The following is a 22,100-nucleotide window of genomic DNA, read 5'->3' as shown; positions in this document are numbered from 1 at the left end:
GCTATTGATTTTTGAGTATTGATTTTGTATCCAGCCACATTACTGAATTTATTTATTATATCTAAGAGTCTTTCAATGGAGGTAGGGGGTCTTCTATGTAGAGTATCATGTCATCTGCAAACAATGATAATTTAACTTCTTCTTTTCCCATCTTTACCCCTTTTATTTCTCTCTTGTCTAATTGCTCTGGCTAGTATTTCCAGTACTATATTAAATAGGAGTGGTAATAAAGGATATCCCTGTCTTGTGCCTGATTTTAAAGTAAAGGTCTTCAATTTTTGGCATTTAGTGTGATACTGGCTGTTGGTTTTTGTAGATGGCCTTTATTATATTGAGATAAAGACCATTTATTGCAATTTTCTGTAAAGTTCTTATCATCAATGAATGTTGGACCTTATCAAAAGCTTTTTCTGCATCTATAGAAATGATCATACTTTTGGCTTTATTGATATGGTGGATTACATTTTTTGATTTACATATGTTGAACCATCCCTCATGCCTGGGATGAATCCCATTTGGTCATGGTGTATAATCTTCTTGATGATTTGCTGGATCCTATTTGCCAATATTTTATTGAGGATTTTTGCATCTGTGTTCATTAGGAAGATTGGTCTATAGTTCTCTTTTTTAGTTGGGTCTCAGGTTTTGGTACTAGAGTAATATTTGCTTCCAGGAATGACTTAGGAAGGATTGCTTCCCTTTCAATTTCATTGAAGAGTTTGAGGAGTGTCGGCATTAGGTCTTCTTTGTATTTCTTGTAGAATTCTGCAGTGAATCCATCTGGGCCTGGGCTCTTCTTTGTAGGTAAGGACTTAATTACATTTTCAATTTCATTAATAGAAATTGGGTTATTCAGCAGTTTTACTCTCTTGATCTAGCTTTGGTACTTCATATGTTTCTAGGAATCTGTCTATTTCTTCTGTGTTATGAAACCTTTGAGAGTAGAGGTTTTCAAAATAGGTGTTGATAGTCTTCTGTATTTCTATAGAGTCTGTAGTGATTTCACCATTTTCATTTCTTATTGCGTGAATTTGAGCTTTTTTTCCCCTTTTTAAAATAAGATTGGCTAGAGGCTTACATTTTTTTTTTTTTATTCTTTCAAAGAACCAACTCTGATTCATTGATTCTTTGGACTGTTTTCTTAGTCTCTATTGCATTGATTTCTGCTCTGATTTTTGTAATTTCCTTTCTTCTTTTGGCTTTGGGCTTGACTTGCTCTTCTTTTTCTAGCTGTTTGAGGTGTACCATCAGGTTATTTATTTGTATTCGTTCTGTTTTTCTGATGTGGGAACTCAGTGCAGTAGATTTTCCCAAACAAGCTGGGCTCCGGGGAATGTAGGCACCTGCCTGGTTGCTTAGAACTCCGCAGTTCTCCAAGCACAGCTGGAACAGGAAGGCAAATGCAGGCACCCTAGACCCACCTACCTGTTCCAGTGCACCCAGAAGGCTCGAGGGTCCCAAACAAGCTGGGCTCAGGGGAAAATGCGCGGGGCACTCTGGAACCAGTGACGCTCACCTGCTTGCTTAGAACTCCACAGTCTTACAAGCACAGCTGGAACGGGAAGGCAGATGCCCCAGACCAGCCTAGCTGTTCCAGTGCACCGAGAAGATGCGAGAGTCCCAAACAAGCTGGGCTCTGAGGAAAGTGGGCGCCTGCCTGCTTGCTTAAAACTCCACAGTTCTCCAAGCATAGCCAGAATGGGGAGGTGGATGCAGGCACCTCAGACCCGCCTACCTGTTCCAGTGCACCAAAAGGCTTGAGGGTCCCAAACAAGCTGGGCTGGGGGAAAGTGTGCAGGGCACCTACCCCAGGACGCTGGGCCTCTGGAACCGGTGGTGCCTGCTTTAGTTTTATCATTATTAATTAAATTAGGTAGGCATGTATATTTCGTAGAGTAATAGGTAGCTGGCAGAATTTCCTTAATATCTGTGAGTTAATATTAAGAGTCCTCCCATAACAGTTGTTGAATTATAATAATTTGGTAATTATAAGGTAGATATAATTATCAAATATAATTTTTTAAAAAACTTATTAGTGCATAGGTAAATGCACATAAACATACACTGTGTTCACTTCCCATTGACCTCCTCCTACCCTTCCCTGGCCTCTTTCCTCATCTCTGATAGTCTTCCTTCTATTTTCATATCATCTCTTTTTTTTTTCTAGATTCCTTATGTGAGAGACAAGATGTGATATTTGACTTTCTGAGTCTAGCTTATTTTGCTTAGCATAATAGTCTGCAGTTCCAGCATTTCCTGCAGATGATAAGACCTCATTTTTCTGTCTGTATATATATAGAATACTTTCTTTAATCATTTATCCATATTTCCACAGTTTAACTATTATGATGTGTTATAATAAACTTGGGTATGCTGCCCTTAACTCTTTTGGAAATATATTGTGGATTAGGACAGTTGGATTAAATGTTATCTCTAGTTCTAGTTCTTTGAAAAAATTTCCACAGTGGAAATTTCCAGTTATTTCCAAGTGGCTGTAGTAAGTGACATTTCCCCCAGCAGTATAGAATCCCCCCAACTCCCCATCATTAGTAGCATTTATTTATTTATTTATTTATTTATTTATTTATTTATTTTTGTGCTCATGATGATAGCCACTCTGACTGGGTTGAGATGAATTCTCCAGTAGTTTTGTTTTGCATTTCCTTAGTGGTAAAAAATGTGAAATATTTTTATATGGTTATTGGCCATTGGTACTCCTTTTGAAGAGTGTTTATTCAGCTCATTTTCTCATTTATCCACAGAGCTATTTTTGTTAATGTTTTTGATTTTTAAAAATGTACTGTATATATTAAGAAGAGTAGCTGGCAAAGATTTTCTATCCTTCTGACAAATAATTAAAAACAAATTTTGCGTGGGTGGCGTACTGGGTACTGAACCTCAGGCTTTCCCACTGAACTACTTCTTGGTCCTTTTTTATTCTTTGAGACAGGGTTTTCCATTGTCACCAAGTTGCCCAGGCTGGACTCAAACCTGCAATCATCCCGCCTCAGGATACCAGAGTGTGGGAATTACAGATATGCACCACATGCCTGGGTACAAATAATTTTTAATATAATTATTTTAAAGAAACAAAAATATATTACTATTAATAATATTCTAGGGATATAGAATAATAAAACCACTTGCAAGAGAATGTTGCATATATCACAGAAAGTGTCTGTAAATAATATATGACTAACAAAAGTGTTTTTGGAAAAGGTTATTTTACAAAAACTATCAATACTAGAAAAAAAAGAAGCCAACTGCCTCTTTCTTTCCTTGAAAATGCATGAAAACTCTTAGGGACAGAATTCTAAGATGCAAATTATTCTTTTTCACAGCCAGGAATCTCACTATAGTCTGTTATTCTCAGAGAAGGAGCTCCGCCATGGAGGTTTTCCTGTGGTCTTCTGTAGCATTTTTCTGTAATTTTAATGATAACCATGTGTGGCATCCTTCATTGTTTTCGTTTTAGTTACATGGCAAGTATTCACTAAGTAATAGCCTTGATAATACTGCATTATAAAGTTAACAAAACTTCAGGGGAAATGTAAGAATAGATTAAATAAATTAAGATTAAATATGATGTATTAGCACTCACATATCAGGACAGGAGGATTTTCATGTTAATAGGCTACCTGATCACATAGTAGAAATTCTTGAGAAAGAACAGTTACTTGATTTCAGAGATCAAATTTTAATGTTGAAAGCATTAACTTGCTTTTCTCATAGATTCACTAGCTATACTAACTGGGGTCTCAACAGAGGTTTTATAATAATGTCTATCAGAAGGCACACAAATATATTAATGTTGCATAATCCAGATATTGGATTATGATTTTTTAATATAAAGGAGAAAACTGTATGAAACTTTATCAGTTATGGTGATGGAAATTTTTTTCATAACATATATTATGTGTTAGTGTAATAAGGTAAATATCCTGGTTATGATTTTCAGTTAGGAAGCTCAAAGGATGTTGTTTATAGCCATCTCTGCCAAGAAGGCCTTGGTAGAACCAGACACAGGCTGCGGGCAGTTCCCCTCACTGCAGAGCGGGTACTTCTGTGCCTCTGGCCTGATTCTTAAATAGTTTACAATGGCATCAAAATTGTGTTAGCTAAGGTTGGTTGTTACAGACATATTAAAAACAAAATTGCATTTCTGTGGTGCCAGGTCCTTTACAAAACATTTTTGCTTCAAGAATCTCATTCTAATCACTGTCCCAAACATGCGATATCAGTCAAGCATCTATCACACACAGGAAATAAATTCTAGGGGAAAGTGACTTACATGGGGTTATTCAAAACTGATAATCATTCTGATATAGGACCTCCAAATAATCTAAATAATAAAACGTAAATATTATTAACTTTCAAACTGCTAACCTACTAGATATCTGATACTTGGATTTCATGTTCTTCAAAATCCAAGAATGAATTCTAACAACAACAGAGGTTAAAAGCAGAAAATATTTATGTAGAGAAAGAAAGCTTTTGTCTAAGAGATACAGCAGAGGTCCCAAGTGAGTTAACCCCTCTTTGTCAAAGCAGTTTTATAGAGCCACACCACAAGGTGAGGTGGTTCTAAGGTGGGACAAGCTATCGCCAACCAGTAAGATTACAAGTATAGTTGTGTAGGTAGCAGTGATCCAGAAATCACAAGATAAGAATGAGGTGGATCAAAACTATGGTCAACCAATAAGACTAGGAGTATAATTGCTTAGTAATATTGATTAAATGAGAATCGAATGGGGAAGCAAGTCAGGCAGCAAGGGTACATGGACCAGAACAGGAACTTCTCCTGAAAGGGACATAGGTAGCAGTCCCTCCCCCAAGGTGACCCAGGCCTATTTAGAATGTCAGTCACTGCTGTTCATGCCTGTGGGTATATTCATCTTCTCTCTCCTAAGCACTGACCTTTGATCACAATGAGGTATCCAGGCCACAGTTGTCTTTTGCACTGACTTCTTCTGAGGGCCTAGCCCTGTTTTCATGTATTTCTAAATAACTTAGCTGCCTATAATAATTCCATAATTAAAAGCCACCTCTTTTGGACATTCAGTGTGAAATTTTTCAAATCAATAGCTTTCAAAATATTAACCACTTAAACACATATTTGAGGAACTGTTCATCAATAGAGAAAGCTGGTACTGTGAGGGTAGGGTGGAAAAGCTTCCCAGGAAGTTCTTAAGCACTACATGTTACTAAAACTATTGTGCCAAGCAAAATATATTAGTTACTCAGCTGTGAGTCTGGAGAAGATAGCTTTGAAAGACTAGAAGATGAAGAAGAAATTTTAAAAACCCTCTATTTTGTCTTTTCTGGTTTTTTATTCATTAATTTTAAATTTTCTTTTAAAAATTGGTGCCAAAACATAGAAACAAAAAAGTGGCTGAAAGAGATATTGTCCCTTACACTGTGACATGTTCTGCCTCTGCCCGGTTATAGCTTTCCCTGAGCTTGTGCCTAGAACCATGCGGACTAAGAATGACGGGAAAGTTGGTCTTGTGTACCCTTCTGGAAATGAACTGCTCTTTACGGGATTGCATGATCTTCAGGATGTAAACCTTCTATAGCTCCAACAGCTTATCCTGACGGACCACAGGTTGGTCAAACAGGATTTAAGCACCAGATACGCTTTGTCTCTCACTCAAATTCCCTGCTTCAAGGACCCTGTTAGCCTTAATTCTTCAGCTCCATGACATTCCATAAGTTTGGAATGACTACTATGAGATAAAAGACTACTATGAGAGTTTGGGCTTCTTAGCAGATTTTTTCATTTGATTATACATTGGGAAGACTCACAGATGTTCAGCTCTTAACACGCTTAATTCTGGTTCCTTCTGAAATCTCACTGCTAATCCAGCTGTGCACGCACCTATTAACACAAAGTCGCTTCAGTTTTCTAAGGAGGAGCACACTTCAAGGATCCTCCTCCCCTTACCAACTTGTTACAACATTCTTTCCCTGTTAGTGTGTGTTTATGTAAATCATGGAGTACAGATTCTCCTCTTGGGCTAGTTACTAATTAGCTGCTGTGCTTGTTAGACTTTTTAAGGGATTGTGTTTAATTTCTAGATCTGAAAAACAAGTTGTTTACAATAAAGAGATTTGAATGTTCTTCCCACGTTAAGAATACATGGGGGGGAAAAAAGAAGAATCCATGATCCTTCTTTTATGAATGGTTATATTTTTACAGATAATTTTTATGTCTCTTAGATTTTGCTACCACATTCTTTAGACTAAGATCATAACCTAAATGGTAAGTTAAACTGATGGTTTGAAAGAGGAATGAATAACTATGCAAAAATTCAAATGATAGGCGGGTGGCATACAGGTACTCGCTATAAAATTATTTGTCTTTCTTCATATTTGAAAATGTTCATGCTACATTATTTGAAAATCTTACTGTTCAATTGTGTGTAATATATATGTATATATGTAAGACTAAATTTTCTAAAAGCTACAGCTATTTCTATTTGACATTCTTTAAAGTTATATATACATACTCCCCAAAATATATCTTTCCTGATTTGCTCAGCATGGCTGTTATTCCTTAGGTTTTGCTCTGGACTTCCAAAAGATCTGGAGTGATCCTTTGTGATTTCAGAGCATGTCAAATTCACTACAGCTGCAAAACAGCTGGCTTAGGCAGCTCACAGTGGCACTTTGAAATGTGGTCTGAACTGATTAAAAACTTATGACTTAACCATAAACTTTATTCCCACACTTGATGGTATTAAGAATAATATGGAAAACAATATGATATTATATTGCTTTGTGATTCCTTTCATTTAAAAAGATTTCAACATCTACTTAAACTTGAATAATTTATATATTTTTTGATTTATTTTATGGCATATGCATATCATTTAATTTACAGTGAAATAAATCACATTATTCTATGGATTGCACCATTCTGTTGTCCTTTAAAAGGGCATCTTCTGACATGTTGAGTAGAGTACAGTGTAGCCTTGCCACAGTGAGCTTCTGGAGAATGGTCTTGTGTTGCCATCTTGAAAGCAGCACTTTGGGTATACTGGAAATATTAGTGTCAGTTATGGTTGATAGGTTGTGTCAACTGGAGAAGTTTAGAAGTTTAAACCACTCAGCAGGGAACCAAGGTTTTTACTTTGTAAGTGTCCTCATCAGGTGCAAGAGGAGAGCAGGGAGATGGTGTGAGTGCTACAGGCACCCGGGGGGCCTTTCCTGCTCACAGTATGAAGGAGGAAAAGAGCCTGGCTCTTCCCACATCCCTTTGCCCTGTTGCTTTGCTGTCTTCTGCCACTTTGAAGTGTCGCCCCTGTGCCGTGCCATCCAGCCTTGGAGCCAGCTGATTATAGACTGAAATCTCCATGAACTGTGAGTTAAACAAAACTTTCCTTCCTTAATTTTGGGTGTTGGATATTTTGTGCTAGCAATAAGAGACAAGTAACCAGGACAGTACCTTACTCATTTCTTTTTTTTTTAATTTTATTTAAGGAGAAAAGAAAAAAAAAAGCAGGGAAAGGGTACAAGTTATACAGATTTACAGAAAAAAATGAACAGTAGGAAATCACTAGTTAATGGATTACATATTGTCATCTTAGAAATAATTGTTCAAGTCACAAAATTAAAGCTTGTAAAGTGGACATTCCATCAATGATACTGCAAACAGTTCTGTTCAATGATCCAATAAAACTCTGTGATATCATTTTCTATCTTATACACTTAAATATACATGCAGTTATATAGTTTGGAGCACTTTCTTTTCCTCTCTTTTGTACAATGACTATTACACATTTTGGGTTTCATTGCTCCCACGGTTCTTATTACTTTTTTGCAAGATAGTAAAACCAAATGTGACATAACAGAACAGAATCGGTCAAGTCAAAAGGGTGGACATAATAGATAATGTAAAAACATAATACAAGGTGATCAACAATGGTTACCATAATGCCTCCCGCTATCTCTAATAGAATTGCCTATATCGTTAGTTATAATACAATTGAACAAAACAGTAAAGAATAAAACCGACAAAACCAAAACATTGGAGACATTGTAGGTCTTCAAAAGTAGCAGGGCCATTGCCTGTGGAGGTTACACAGCAGTTGTGGTTATAGACTCAAAGAAGGATGAGTCGGACAGAGTAGTAGAAATGTCAGCAGCACTAGTGGTGGTTCCCAGAACAAATGAGAGCAGAGCCTGAAAGACAGAGTATGAGCCAACCGAAAGTGCTCAGACCTGAAGGGCGGAGAAAATGGGCAGATGCCCCCAATCAGCTGCCAAGACTTGTCTGTATTTCAGGGAAGTATTCTTGGGGACATGCTTGAAATGCCTTGGGGGTTATAGAAGTAGAAGTAGAATATGTATCCATATAAGGTGGGGTTAAGTACTAATTACAGACTGCTTATAGACACACACACACACACACACACACACATTCTCCACAAGTATGTGTTCCTAGTACTGACATCAGATTCTCTTTTATTTGGCAAGAAGTAAAATACATGAATGATTAGTGAATAGGTCCTTGACTAAAGCTTAAACTAATCTATTGTCTTTTTTTTTTCTAAGACAGAGTCTCACTATGTAGTTCAGACTGGTCTTACACTCTCATATGTAGTCTCAGGCTGGCCTTGAACTCACAGCAGTGCTCTTGACTCAACCTCCTAAATGCTGGCTTTGCAGGCATGTGGCACCACACAGGGCCAAATAATTCATTTTTACACTTGGTTCTATGTTTCTCTATAATACTACTGGCAGGGGGATTGTTTGTGATACACAAAAAGGTGTAGAAGTTATGCAATTCCTGAACATAGGATTGTTCTGCTACTAAACATCTCTCATCTTAGTGTTTTCTCTTTAGCAGGAAAATGTTACCCATTTTCTGTAGCTTTAGTAGGTAAAAGTCAGTCATTTTGAGCAGACAGTTTTCAAAACACCTTACACATTTTCAGTGACAGCATCTGCGGCTGAACATGTACATGCAGCAAAAAGTGTCTTACTTGGTTTTGGTGTTACACAGAGTCAGGACTACTGTACATATGCAGTATTCTATGTATATTATCTCATTTGATCCTTGCAATAATCTTGGAGGAAACTGGATCACAGTGTGGTATTGTTATTATTATTATTATTATTATTATTATTATTATTTGGGTGTTGAGGGTTGAACCCAGGGCATGCTTATTGTGAGGGCAAGCTCTATCCTTAGCCCCGGCTATTATTTTAATTGCATAGTTGGAAATAAAAGAATTCTGTAAATTTTTGAAGTTAACCCAAATTAGTGGTTTAGTAGTAGCATTGGGCTTTAAAGGATTAGATAGGTGGTTCTGATCCTCTCCTTGCTATTGCTGAGATCAGCAGTTGTTTATCCAAAAAAGGTCCATTGAAGACTTCACAAATGAATAAATCACATCTACTGTTTTCTTTTACATTGCTTAGATAGTGAAAGCTTGAAACTAAACCCTATGCAAAATATTTAATGGTGCTTTGGGAATTTTCCTATTAATTAACTCTAGGCTTCATGCTAAAACCATAAGAATGTTGTATTGGTGAGAACTCAGGAGAAGGTGGTGAGTATGGACATCTAGCCATATTCAACATCCAAAGTGAGTGTCTGATCTACTTATGAAATGGTAGTCTCCTGTTTCCCATCTCAGAAAAATGGTAACACCCTTCTTCTAGTTTCTCAGGTCAAGACTTTATGAACAGTCTTTAGCTGTTTCCTTTATTTTGCTCTCCATTGCTAATCTATCAATAAAACATACTAGCTCTGCTGTGAAAATACATAGTGGTTCCAATGAATTTTGTTACTTCCATTCACACTTCCGTCTCGGACCAATGTAATAATGATTAGCATGGCCTCCTCGGTGACATCCTTGAGTCACCTTAGTCTCCATCGCTCTGTCCCAACACAGTAGCCACAGAGATCATGTTGAAACAAGCCAGGTCATGCTACTCCCTAAATGACACGATGCAACAACTACCTGTCTCACACTGGGGCCCAAATGCTGACGGTACTCAAAACCTGTCAATCACTTTTCCATCTGGCTTTCCAAACTCATCTCATATTCCTTTCCTCTTTCTCTAACTTTACCATCTCACCAGCCTTCTCTCTTCCCCTGATATGAAATACTTTCTTGCTTTGGAGCTTTGGTACTCGCAATTTTTCTTCAGGTTACTCTGTTTTCCCAGATGGCTCCGTGGATCACTTTATCTCTTCGATCAGTTCAGATGTTTACTCAAATATGAATCTGGCAGCAAGGCCTTTCTTGGTCACTCTATGTAAGGGCATTCTATGTAAAATAAAACTCCATCGCACACTCTTGTTTAACTGTGCTCCTTAGCGTTTATTGTCTTATAATGTATAGTATAATATTCATTTATGTTATTTTGTATTTTAACCAGTAGAATGCAATTTGAGTGAAACAGCAAGTTTTGGCTGTACCTTTGACTTGCTTTTGGTGAAACTATTCACCAGAGTTCTGGTATATGGTTGGTACTCAAGCATCTGAAATGAGTGAATTTGTTGAATGGGGAATTGATTCTCCTTTGATGATTTTTCTTTTCTTAATCATTTCAGTGTACTATGTCAGAATGATAAGCCTAACATAGAATGGACCCCGTGATAGGTGCTCAGTAAGAGTTCTGTAAAAGGAATGCACAGATGGAAAGTAAGTATGTGATGTATAATAACAAGCTAAATAATGTTTTTCAGTATAGTAATTAATAATTTGCAAAGAAATTTTATATACATATTTCCTTTAAATTTTTATGGTAGAATAAACATATAATATCCTCTTTGTGAATAAAACACCAAAAATTCACAGAAGCGAGTTGACCTGTTTAGTGTCATACTGTTAATAAAAAATCTTCAACATATTAGGCTATTAAGAGTTTAAATCAATACTCCTTTTTTCATATACAATTGAAAGGTATATTTTAGTGTCAAAGTTTTAGTTGTAGGAAAATTATAACGTCAAATAAAGGCTTCAAAATAGATCTAAGGAAGGTCTATTATCTAACAAAAACAGAACTTTTCAACCAAAAGTGAAAACAAAATTTAAAATATTTTATTATATGAAAAATACATAAATATTGTGAAACGCTCATTATCAATATATTTTTCCTTTGCTTTTAGTGTGAAGAAGCATCATAAAGCTCTCTTATAGAAAGGCAGAATATTACTACAGAACACTCACATCAGGAACTGGAGAGTAAAAACTTAATTCCTATGAAATTATATAATACAGTCATTAAAGAAGCTGAGTGCACTGTTCCATATTTTCTCACTGTGAAGAAAATACTTTTTACTAAATTGAAAACATTTAAATAATTTTCATGAAAAAAATAATTCATGTGAAAGATAAAGTAGACGGAGGTTATTTTTGTTCTCAGATCATTTACACCTTATTGGTAAGTTTCAGAATCAGAATTTAGCAATGGTTTTTGAAACTTCTTTCTTTCCCTTGGCCTCCAACAGACAAATTTTGTTATTCTAAATGCTTCGATGAAGTAATTTGGATTCTGAGGATGAAATCGAGAAAAATATGAGTGATCAGTGGCAAACTTGTGTATCCCTGCAGTGGTGAATATTAATATATGAATTATGTACTTCATTATTTGTCTTTCTGAATGATTTTCATAAAAATTTTTGAAGAAGTCTCTCTTGTTATATTTTCCAAAACAGTAAACAATAACAAATGCAAACACTGATAAAGCTTAAGATCAAAGGAGGAAATCATATTTATTAAGTGCCAACTTAGGACTATTTACTTTACATGTATTATTTTGTAATTCAGAACAATACTGTGTTGTATAAAATCTGTGTTTTACAGGTAGAGAACATGAATTTCAGAATTAGGTTTACATAAATAAAACAGATACTGAATTTTAACTCCATTCCATCTCCAGATTGAATGACTTTCCAAATATACCTTTTTAGGTCCAATAATATTTGGAAAATATTATCAAGGAAATCACAAGGAAAATATTATCAACTAAATCTAGGAATCCTTAAAACACACTAGAACCCTCTTGAAAAATGATTGCCCACCATAAAAAACAAAAACTAATGCTGCAAAGCATAATTTAAAGGCTAGAAAATATATTTGAAGTTAAACTAATTAACAGATTGTTAAGGCTTGAATAGGATTTGTTCCTCCAAAGTTCATGGCTGGAAGCTTGTTCCCCACATCATGGTACCAAAAAGTAGTGGGATATTTAAGAGGTGGGTCCTTATGAGAAGTAATTGGGTGATACAGACCCATCCTCATGGATCCTGTGAAAGGGGGCTAGCTACCATGAGGACGGGTTGTTACAAAACAGATTGGCTTGTTGGTCTCCTGTCACATACACAGTCTGCACACATCCACTTCTTCTACACTTCTCTGTCATGAATTGATGTAGCAGAGCACAAAGCTCTCCCTAGAAGCCAAGAAAATGTTGGCTTCATGCATTTGGACCTCCAGAACTGTGAGGTAAATGAACCTCATTTCTTTTTAAATTATCAGGTCTCTAGTATTTTGTTGTGGCAACAGGAAATGGACTTCCCAACAATGCCCCTTTCAATGATTTGCTTTTCATTTACCTTTCCCATTTTTCTTTCTTTAGGCTAAATGTTAATTTGTTTTAGATAATTCGCTAGCAAACTTTCTCTCGATCAGTTTTGATTTATGGCATGACAGAAATTTGGAATTCAGAGAAAATGTTGATGTTTAATTTTTAATATCTACTTTATTGATGAAAAAAGAGAAACTCAGGTTATCTAAGGTTTAAATAAAATTTAGGCTAAGTCTTCTTAAGAACAAGAGCACTACAGTGAAGGTAAATCTATGCTTGAAAGTGATTTTGACCTACATAGAGTTCTTGAGAGAAGAAAAATTTCAGGACGTTTAGTGGGGTAGTCACGATCATGATTGATAAATTAAGCATGAATCTATTGCCTATTTATTTTGGTATGTTAAGTTCTAAAATGAAGATCAGTAAGTACACACAGTAAAGATAATTGAATATTTACTACATAAACTTTTTCTTAATAAACAAGGGAGGTCTTTTGAAATAAATTATACTTTGGGACTTGATTTTCTCAATATTTTAATTTTATAGGGCTTCTCTAGTGAATTGCTACAGGCTTAGATGGTTTAAAATGACAGGAATTCATTACTGTAAATTCTCAAAGAACAAGTCATGAGCTCAGGTGTTGGTAGAGCCCTGTCTCCTCCTAAATCTCTGGAGTTGGATCCTTTCTTGCTCCTTCCGGATGGTATTGCCCCAGATGGTCCCTGGCCTCCAGATAGCAACACTTTAACCCTTTCACCATCATCACATGATGCTCTCTCTGTCTCTGTGCTTCTAATGTGACTCTCATGACATTGGATTAAGGGCCTGTCCTATGTAAGCATGATTTCATCTTAACTAGTTCAATCATTGTGAGACATGAATGTTAGGCCTTTAAAGTATTTTCCAATTCAGGCAGCCAAAAGTTAAATTGGGAAAAATTCTAGTTTTGGAGTATGTGAGAAACTATCTTCTTCCAATTCTCCAAATCATTTTTAGGTTTGATGGAACACCATTATATCTGGCAAATAATAGAGGAAATTTGAGCCCTGTGAAAGGCCTTCCACCTGAAGTCTATTATAACTTTGATAGGTAGGCTTCAAAGAGTCAGTGCACGCTGACTGGTGTGTGTTTCTGTGTGCATGTGTGGGTTTTCCTGAGAGAGCATTTTGCCTTTCCCCAGAGTCCAATGACCTACAACATTTACAAGGAGGAGAACAAAGGAACTGGGATGGTTCAGGGAAGATGGCCCCAGGGAACAACATGAATATCAGTAAGTCTATCTGCATATTGGTTCTTCCTTACTTCTCTATACTTAACTATTTCTGTTAGGTAGACTCACTTTCTTGAACACAGTTCATTTCAGTACACATCTAGAGCCTGTCATTTATTTTGTTCCATGCTTTGTAACTTTTCAACCACTTTTTCTCTTCACATCACATCCATTCCATTATTCATTTCCCCACAGCATGAACTTCAGCTTTGAAAATAATGATTAGATTTCTAGTAATCCAACCTGATTTAATGGTTGACACTGATCTAGTATGTTTAATTCATCAAATATTTGGACAGACTTATTACACACAATTTACATGTTGCATCAGGAAGTAGAGACACAAAATATTTTTAAAAGATTGGTCTTTCAACTTCACTCAACACAATTTATTCAGCATTTTAAAACTCTGCATGTATGTGTCATTGGTATCATGGTTAAAATGCAAGTTCTAAGTCAGGTGAGGAAGAGTGACCCTGCGATTCTAGATATCTAGTAAGTTAGATGATGCCTATGCTATTAGTCTGCAAACCATATTTTATATAAAAGGATTTAGTATGATTTTTCTAAACCAGTTCTGGAGAGAAATAGCTCCCAATACTAATCATCCACCTCATACAATGAATTAACTTTGCATCAGTACAACTAGAATGATGCTTGTTAGCAACCATCCTTGAAAGAGTTGGGTACAGTCTTTAAATCATCGTCTGTCTTCTGTGCTCTGCTGGAAAGTCATGAGTTATGACTGAATTCAAACTTAAGCAATCCAAAGTCTATACAGTGACTCAGAAAAATAGGAATTATTTACCTCAGAGAGGAGCTGGAGGCTAGTACTTAAGGATCCAAGGAACCCTTTCTATTTTCTGTTCAGCTATTCACAGCATGTACTTTTCCTGGTTGTTGTCTCAAGCTGTTTGATGGTGGCAGCTCTCCCATGAGCTTCCTAGCTGACAGAAGGAAGAAAAAAGAAGAAAGTTGAAGGACTGCACCCCTTTTGAACTTCCTTTTGTAGTCTCTCAGCTGCTAAACCCAGGGATGTCAACTTGGTCTTCTAACGCAAAAGGAGTTATGTGGTCACTGAATATGTGAGCTGTAGTTTGGAACTTCCATACAACATAAACTAAGTCAGTCCTGAGCCTGTGAATCTGTCACATTCATGGAGTCAACATGCCACAGGATAAAAAGGATTATCCATGGTGAGTGGAAAATGATAACATAGAGCCTAAAGTTTTAAAAATATTTGAACTTTCTGGGTCTTCAAAGAGATAACATCAGGCACTACCTGCTCTGATTACATAGTTTGGTTGATCTTGAAAAATTCATGCATTCAAGAGATTTCTCTATACATTAGAGACTCAAAAATCCAGCTGACAGTGTGTATCCCATGACAATGTCCTGCATAAGTCCAGCTGAAGATCTAGAGCCCATGACAATGTCTCATGCAAATCTTGCAACACTGTGTCAAGGATCTGCACTGCCAAAGGCCAGTGGTGGAAGTTGGAAAGTCTGCACCAGTGGGGTGAAGGATCTGTGCCATCAGACTGAGGGATCTGCACTGGGCCAGGAAGCAACACTCAAAAACTCCCCCAAGGAGAACAGTAGCCATCCTCACTGACAACGATGACCCAGGCTCCTCCGAGGATCACAGCTGAGCTCCTATCAGGAAAACCACCATAATAAGCTTCTCCGGGAGAACCAACAGCACACAGTCTGCTCCTCCAGTTCTCCTTCTATGCTACTGGGAACAATCCTCAGGTGGCTATGTACTAGCACCACGCTGACCCAGTTCATCCGGGGGTGGTTACAAAGATGACTGTTAGTCAATCCACCACACCCAGCAGAAGAGGCTTTGGGAAACCTTTCTTTTCTAACAAAAGCAGAGACTTAGAAAGAGGGTCCTTGGCTTTTCCCTATCACTAGGGGGTTGCATCTGCCTCTGTCTCCTGGAACTATTAATGGATGGGGGGAGAAGCTAACACGCTAAACACGAGGAGGACTCAATTAAAAACATCTGCAGAAAGAATGACAGTGGAATCAGTGAGCCAAAGGCCCTGTCCACCTGTCCAGCTCTGTGCAGCACCTCATAGGTGAGATCATCATTGCTCTTATCATTTATGCCATTTTTACTTAGATATTCTACTGCCTGCAGCCCAGAGCATCAAATTAGATTGTTGAATAGCAAATCCAGTTATGTTAAATCAGAGGCCATGTAAGGATTTTAAACTTGATCTCTCAAAAATGTTTGCTATAGTATATTTTCTTGCACCATAAATTATATCTATCCAAGAAATATAGGGCCAAGGTATCGATTGCCAACAAATAACAGATACAATATTCTTCTTTTAGCTGAGCAATTGAGTTATAATCTTGATGAATTTTGGTTTGCAGCATTTCAAAATGTCAGCCTTATTCTTTAAGAGTCCTCTTTAAAAAGATTGTAATTTCATGTCCTCTTCACTTTGAATGTAAAATTTGGTATCCATTGAGCTAGCAAGAAAGTGTTCTACTGACAAAGTTTTTCAGTAATAATGAAGTGATCCACTTGTCCATATGGTTCCTTTATAAATCATTTTAGTAATTTCTCTATCAAGTTCTATGTTCCAATAACTGGGTGCTAGTATGTCTTGAGATATAGCAGACCCCAGTTCGTCCTACAAATGCAAACTGCAGGAGTCAGAGATGAGAAAGCAATATAAGCACCTCATGGTAAGTTCATGGGGTGCTAAACAGGAGAGCAGTTATTTAAGTGACTTTTACAAAGCCTACAGAATTAGTAATCCTTTTTAAATAGCCCATTTATATAAATATAAAAGGATAAAACCTCGTCTTCCTGAAAACTTTCCACTTCAGGATGAATCATGTTGGAAGAATACAGCCTCTGAAGCCAACACTGAGTTTAAAGATTATTGGAAAAAGGAAGAAGGTAGGTTTCTGTAGCAAAGAGAAAGGGGAAAATATTTTATAGTTGTAGAGATCTTCAGCTTAAGAAGAATGTGTAAGTAGGCACATGTACATTGGATGTAGATGTAAAAAACAGTTAAAATAGTTGGGCAGGAAGTTTGGCTGAGTCTAAGAAGAGAGGCGTCTGCTGATTGCCTCTGGGAGTTGGCAGGAAGCAGAGGCAGAGGAGAGGAATTAGAAGTATTTGATAACTTAGAGGAGAACGTGGCACAGAGGGGAAAGTAGCATAAAATCGAGGGTCACAGGAAGAAGACAGGGCCTGGACTCCGGTGGATGTGGGTGGGGATGTAGGCTGTGATCCAGTAACCCGAGGTGCACAAAGCACCTGCATCAGCAGAGCTGCGACCTTGGCAGGAAGCATAGATCATGCCATTATAGCCTCATTTCTCTCTCTGCCAGGAACAGATTTTATGACCAAACTTCAGACAGAAGATATTATAAGAAGAAAAATGATGGGGTACAGATTTTTAGAAAAAAAGATGATTGCTGTGAGCTCAGTTCATCCCATAGCCTTTCCAGCAGATCAGGTTTTAGAGGTGAACGGTGTTTATTTGAGGTTTTCAGGATTACAGCTGGAGATGTAAAATTTGAGATCACTATCTAGAGAACCGGAGTGAAAACTTCAATGTAGAGGTATCCCTTGATTAGCAACCTACCTGTGTATTGACTGTTCAGTCTTAATGACATGCAACTCAGACTTATGATCTGTCCTTTTTTTGTACAGTTCTGTACTTCTTGTTGACAAGCATCCAGTGTCTCTTTTGGCATAGTGTGCCTTGTTTAATACAACACTGTCATTTCTCCTGATTGTACTGTACAGTATTGGAGTTTTTTGTTCTGTAATATATAATAGACTGCACATAAGAGTAAAATCAAAGGCATCTAATTGAAGTTTCCTCTGATTGCTCCTTTGTTCTAGGTAGTGAAATAGACATACTATACATAAGTCTTCATTAAGTAACTTATGCATGTAGTCATATGATTGGAACTCAAGTCATTAAAGAAGGAGGGCCTGTACATATACTGCTTTCATACCAAAATTTCAGGGTCTCTTACTTGAGTTGATCACTAGAAGACCATGTTGTTGATTTCACCTTGCTAATTTTACTTCCTTTTCAAATTGCATAAATAATACTATTTATAGAGAAATTACTAAAATGATTTATAAAGGAACCATATGGACAAGTGGATCACTTCATTACTATTGACAAACTTTGTCAGTGGAACACTTTCTTGCTACCTCAATGGATACCAAATTTTACATTCAAAGTGAAGAGCACATGAAATTGCAATCTTTTTAAAGAGGACTCTCAAAGAATAAGGCTGACATTTTGAAATGCTGCAAACCAAAATTCATCAAGATTATATACCTCAATTGTCCAGATACAAGAAGAATATTGTATCTGTTATTTGTTGGCAATGGATACCGTAGCCCTATATTTCTTGGATAGATTTAATTTATGGTGCAAGCAAAATATACTATAGCAAACATTTTTGAGAGATCAAGTATAAATCCTTACATGGCCTTTGATTTAATATAACTGGATTTGCTATTCAGTTATCTAATTTGATGTTCTGGGCTGCAGGCAGTAGAATATCTAAGTAAAAATGGCATAAATGATAAGAGCAGTGATGATATCAGCTATAAGGTGCTGCACAGAGCTGGACAGGTGGACAGGGCCTTGGCTCACTGATTCCACTGTCATTCTCCCTGTAGGTGTTTTTATATGATCTTCAGCATGTCAGCTTTTTCCTTCCATCCATGAATAGTTCCAGGAGGCATAGGCAGACGCAGCCTTCCCAGTGAAGGGGAAAAAGACAGGGACCCTCTCTCTAGGTCTTTGCTTTTGTTAGTAAGGGAAAGGTTTCCCAAAGCCTTCTCTGCTGGGTGTGGCGGATTGACTAATGGTTAATTTGTAACAACACCCAGATGAACTGGATCAGCGTGGTGGATAGCCACCTGAGGATTGTTCCCAATAGCATAGGAGGAGGGGAAGACTGTGTGCTGTTGGTTCTCCTGGAGAAGCTTGTCATGGTGGTTTTCCTGATAGGAGCTCAGCTGTGATCTCGGAGAAGCCTGGGACCTTGTTGTAAATGAGGATGGCTACTGTTCTTGTGGGAGCTTTTTTGAGTGTTGCTTCCTGGCCCAGTGCAGATCCCTCAGCCTGATGGCACAGATCCTTCACCCCACTGGCGCAGACTTTCCTACTTGCACCACTGGCCTTTGGCAGTGCAGATCCTTGACACAGTGTTGCCAGACTTGCATGAGACTGTGTCGTGGGCTCTAGGTCTTCAGCCGGACTTATGCAGGACATTGTCATGGGATGCAGACTGTTAGCTAGATTTCTTGAGTCTCTAGTGCGTAGACAAATCTCTTGCACCCTAGTGCATTTGACTTTTTTTGATAAACATTATAAAGTAATCTTAAAAATTGTATATCTTATATTAAATTTGTTTCTTTGCGAACCCTGACTGCAACACTGGGGACCCAAGTGGCCAACCTGACTGTAACTTGTGCAGTGGGTTGTGCCTGGCATTTTGGTGTCTAAAATGGGAAGTTCATGCTACAAAGAAAAAATCACAGAAGAGCCTGAAGGTACAATCAGCCACCAGGTCTGCCTCAGTTAGCTTCTATTCAGAAGTGAAATCAGTCAGTTGTTTGCTATCTTGATTTGATAGGGTCAAATCTTTATTTTTTGTGTCTTTCTTGGGTGTGTCCTTAAGATCGCCAATATGTCTGTGTTCTCACCATCTTCTACTATATTTGTGTTTCATTCTCTAGCAGCTTCAGTGGTCATAAATCTTCCAGAACCTGAAAAATGTAAGACATTTTTATATTATGAAAGTTTGTTGGAGCTGCAGACTTTGGCCAAGCTGTAACAAATCCACTAAACCATGGAGATTTTATATCCTGCTGAATGCCAAGAGAGCCGGCTGCAGGGCTGAAGAGCACACAATGCCCTCATTCACACAGGATGCCCAGGCGCATGCCAGGACAATTGGTCTTTCCTGTCTCTAGTTCACATTCTAAGCTACTTCTAGAAGAAGCCAGAGGATACCTCTCCCAAGGACTTCTCTGTTCATATTTATTTGGGGAATATGAAGACCTCCAGGTTTTGTGTTTAGCCAGTATCTCTAAAGGCCCACAAGTGTTCCCAAGATCTGTTTGCTACATGCATATAGGGGAAGCCAAGGTGCAGCTCTATTGCTTACTTCTTCCTGGAAACCTTCCTTCTTTCCTCCTCTTCCTTCTCCTCCTCCTCCTCTTTCCGCCCTCCTCCTCCCCGTCTCTCTCCTCCTCCTCTTCTTTCTCTTCCCCTTCCTTTTCTTTCTCTATTTCCTCTCTTCTTTTTTTTTCTTTAATTTTTAAAAAACACCTAAAACAGAAGCTTCTAGCAGAGCCACTTGTTCTTGCCTGCCTTGTATCTCTCCTTGAACTTGACCTTTGGCTCCCTGTGGGCCTTGCGCTTGAGTCTCTGAAGACGACCTTGTTGAACAGAGTCTTGTCCAAGGCGATGTCCAGAGAGTACCTTGTGGGCATGAGGTGACTCTAGTTATGAGCCTTCAGAGGGACTTGATCTTTGATCTCTTGGTGATTTTCTTGTCTATGGTGGCTGCCACTTTGTGGGGATAGTGGTCACTTCTGGCCACCAGGGCACAGTATAGGGGCGGTTGGAGGTGCAGTCCTCAATGTTCTGAATGCTGATAGCTTTGTGTCCAGGTAGTGTCCAGCCAGGATGACTATCACTTTCCCAGTTTCATGAACTTACCCATTTCGACACCACCGAGCAGGTGCTACTTTGGAAAAGCTGGGAATCTCTCTTCTATACCACAGCCTTCACTTGGCTGACTTTCCTCTGAGATTTTAATGGCAGTTGTCTATTTATTACTCTTTCTGTACTTAACCATCTATGACTTAACATCTTTTTTTAGTAATTTTATGCTTTTGGGCTTGGTGTGTACTTTCCTCAAGTATATGGTAAAAACTTTAGGTCAAATATGACATTTCTTTCTTTTCTTTTCTTTTTCTTGTTTTAAATTAAAAATTTTTTTTGCAGCTTAACATACTTTAATAGCAAACTTACAGGAACAGCCCAGAAAGACAGACAATATTAAAGACAGGTACTAGCATGTAAGACAACTCGGAAAAGTATAGTGACAGAATGGAATCACTATGTAATAAAAATGCTAAAAATGCTGTTTATTTGCCAAATTTTTTTTTAAAAATCCACAGCTGGCATTGTCCAGAAAAATTTAACAGGTTTTTATTTATAATTGTCATAAAGTTGAAGTCTGAAACTTGTTCACTGAAACGTTTTGACTTGCATTAATGCTTCGCATTCTCTTAAGAATATTAAAAATTCACAGACAAATGAAAATGGGAAAATTGCCAATATCTAATTCCTGTGCCCTATTTTCCATTTGCAGTGATGTACTTAGGTATCTTTTGACTCCATGGGAAACAATATCTAACATTCAGAACCACCAATAACAGGAAGAGGAAAAAAAAAATGTTTGAGCATGAAATGACTCCTTCCTTAGGGACTTTTAAGCGTGTGCTCCATGAATGTGCCATGCTAGTTGGCTGTCTTTTGGCATAATTGTTACATGTTTGGCGTAGATACCACACAGGTTGGTGTCTTCAAACAGGTCAACCATTAAGGCCTCACTTGCCTCTTGAAAAGCACCCACAGCTGCGCTCTGGAAGCGCAGATATCTTTTGAAGTCCTGAACAATTTCTTGAATCAGCAGCTGGAAAGGGAGTTTGCAAATCAGTTCAGGGGACTTCTGATAACGCCTCGTTTCCCAGAGTGCCGCAGTCTCAGGCTTGTACCCATGAGGTTTCTTCATCCCTCCAGCAGAGGGCGCACTCTTATGAGCCGCTTTTGCAGCCTGTTGTATCATGGGCGCTTTCCCACTGCTGGGTTTAGAACAGTCTGCTTGGGATGAGCCATGGTACAGGGAGCTCCTTACTCTCTTCTCCTTTGGCTGGAGCTTGGGAAGTGAGATGTGGTGTTGGAGTTAGTGACAGTGGCGCGGCCACAGCTGCAAGCACCAAGATGACATTTTTTTCATCTCCTACCACATCCACAATCCATGCATCTTATTGTGTAACATATCTCATATCTGTTGAGTGAGTGTAGATCACAGAAAAGACACTTTAATGAGAAGCCTCTACAGAATAACACGTCATATGACCCAACCGATAAAGGAAACTTCATAACAATACGGAAATATCACCAAATAAAGACATTTCTTACTGTGGTAAGCTAGACTACACATGTATCTAACAGTGAGTGAGCCCTCTGTTTATGAGGACCTT

General features: G+C 37.9%; 1 protein-coding gene and 1 pseudogene across 1 annotated transcript; both read right to left on the bottom strand.

Annotated features, from left to right (window-relative positions):
• Positions 1-20,169: 20,169 nt before the first annotated feature.
• LOC100722570 (large ribosomal subunit protein eL27-like) lies at positions 20,170-20,551 on the bottom strand (annotated as a pseudogene).
• A 774-nt stretch (positions 20,552-21,325) lies between these two features.
• On the bottom strand, positions 21,326-21,682 carry LOC134478627 (histone H3.3A-like). The gene has a single exon (XM_063260514.1). It carries the CDS (start codon positions 21,680-21,682, stop codon positions 21,326-21,328), a length of 357 nt encoding a protein of 118 aa, XP_063116584.1.
• Between the last annotated feature and the right edge of the window lie 418 nt (positions 21,683-22,100).

This window comes from Cavia porcellus, unplaced genomic scaffold (assembly GCF_034190915.1).
Source record: "Cavia porcellus strain 051 isolate PalLab524CR breed Dunkin Hartley unplaced genomic scaffold, mCavPor4.1 scaffold_14, whole genome shotgun sequence".
In the NCBI taxonomy this organism is placed as follows: domain Eukaryota; kingdom Metazoa; phylum Chordata; class Mammalia; order Rodentia; family Caviidae; genus Cavia; species Cavia porcellus.
This window is presented reverse-complemented; position numbering and strand designations above follow the sequence as displayed.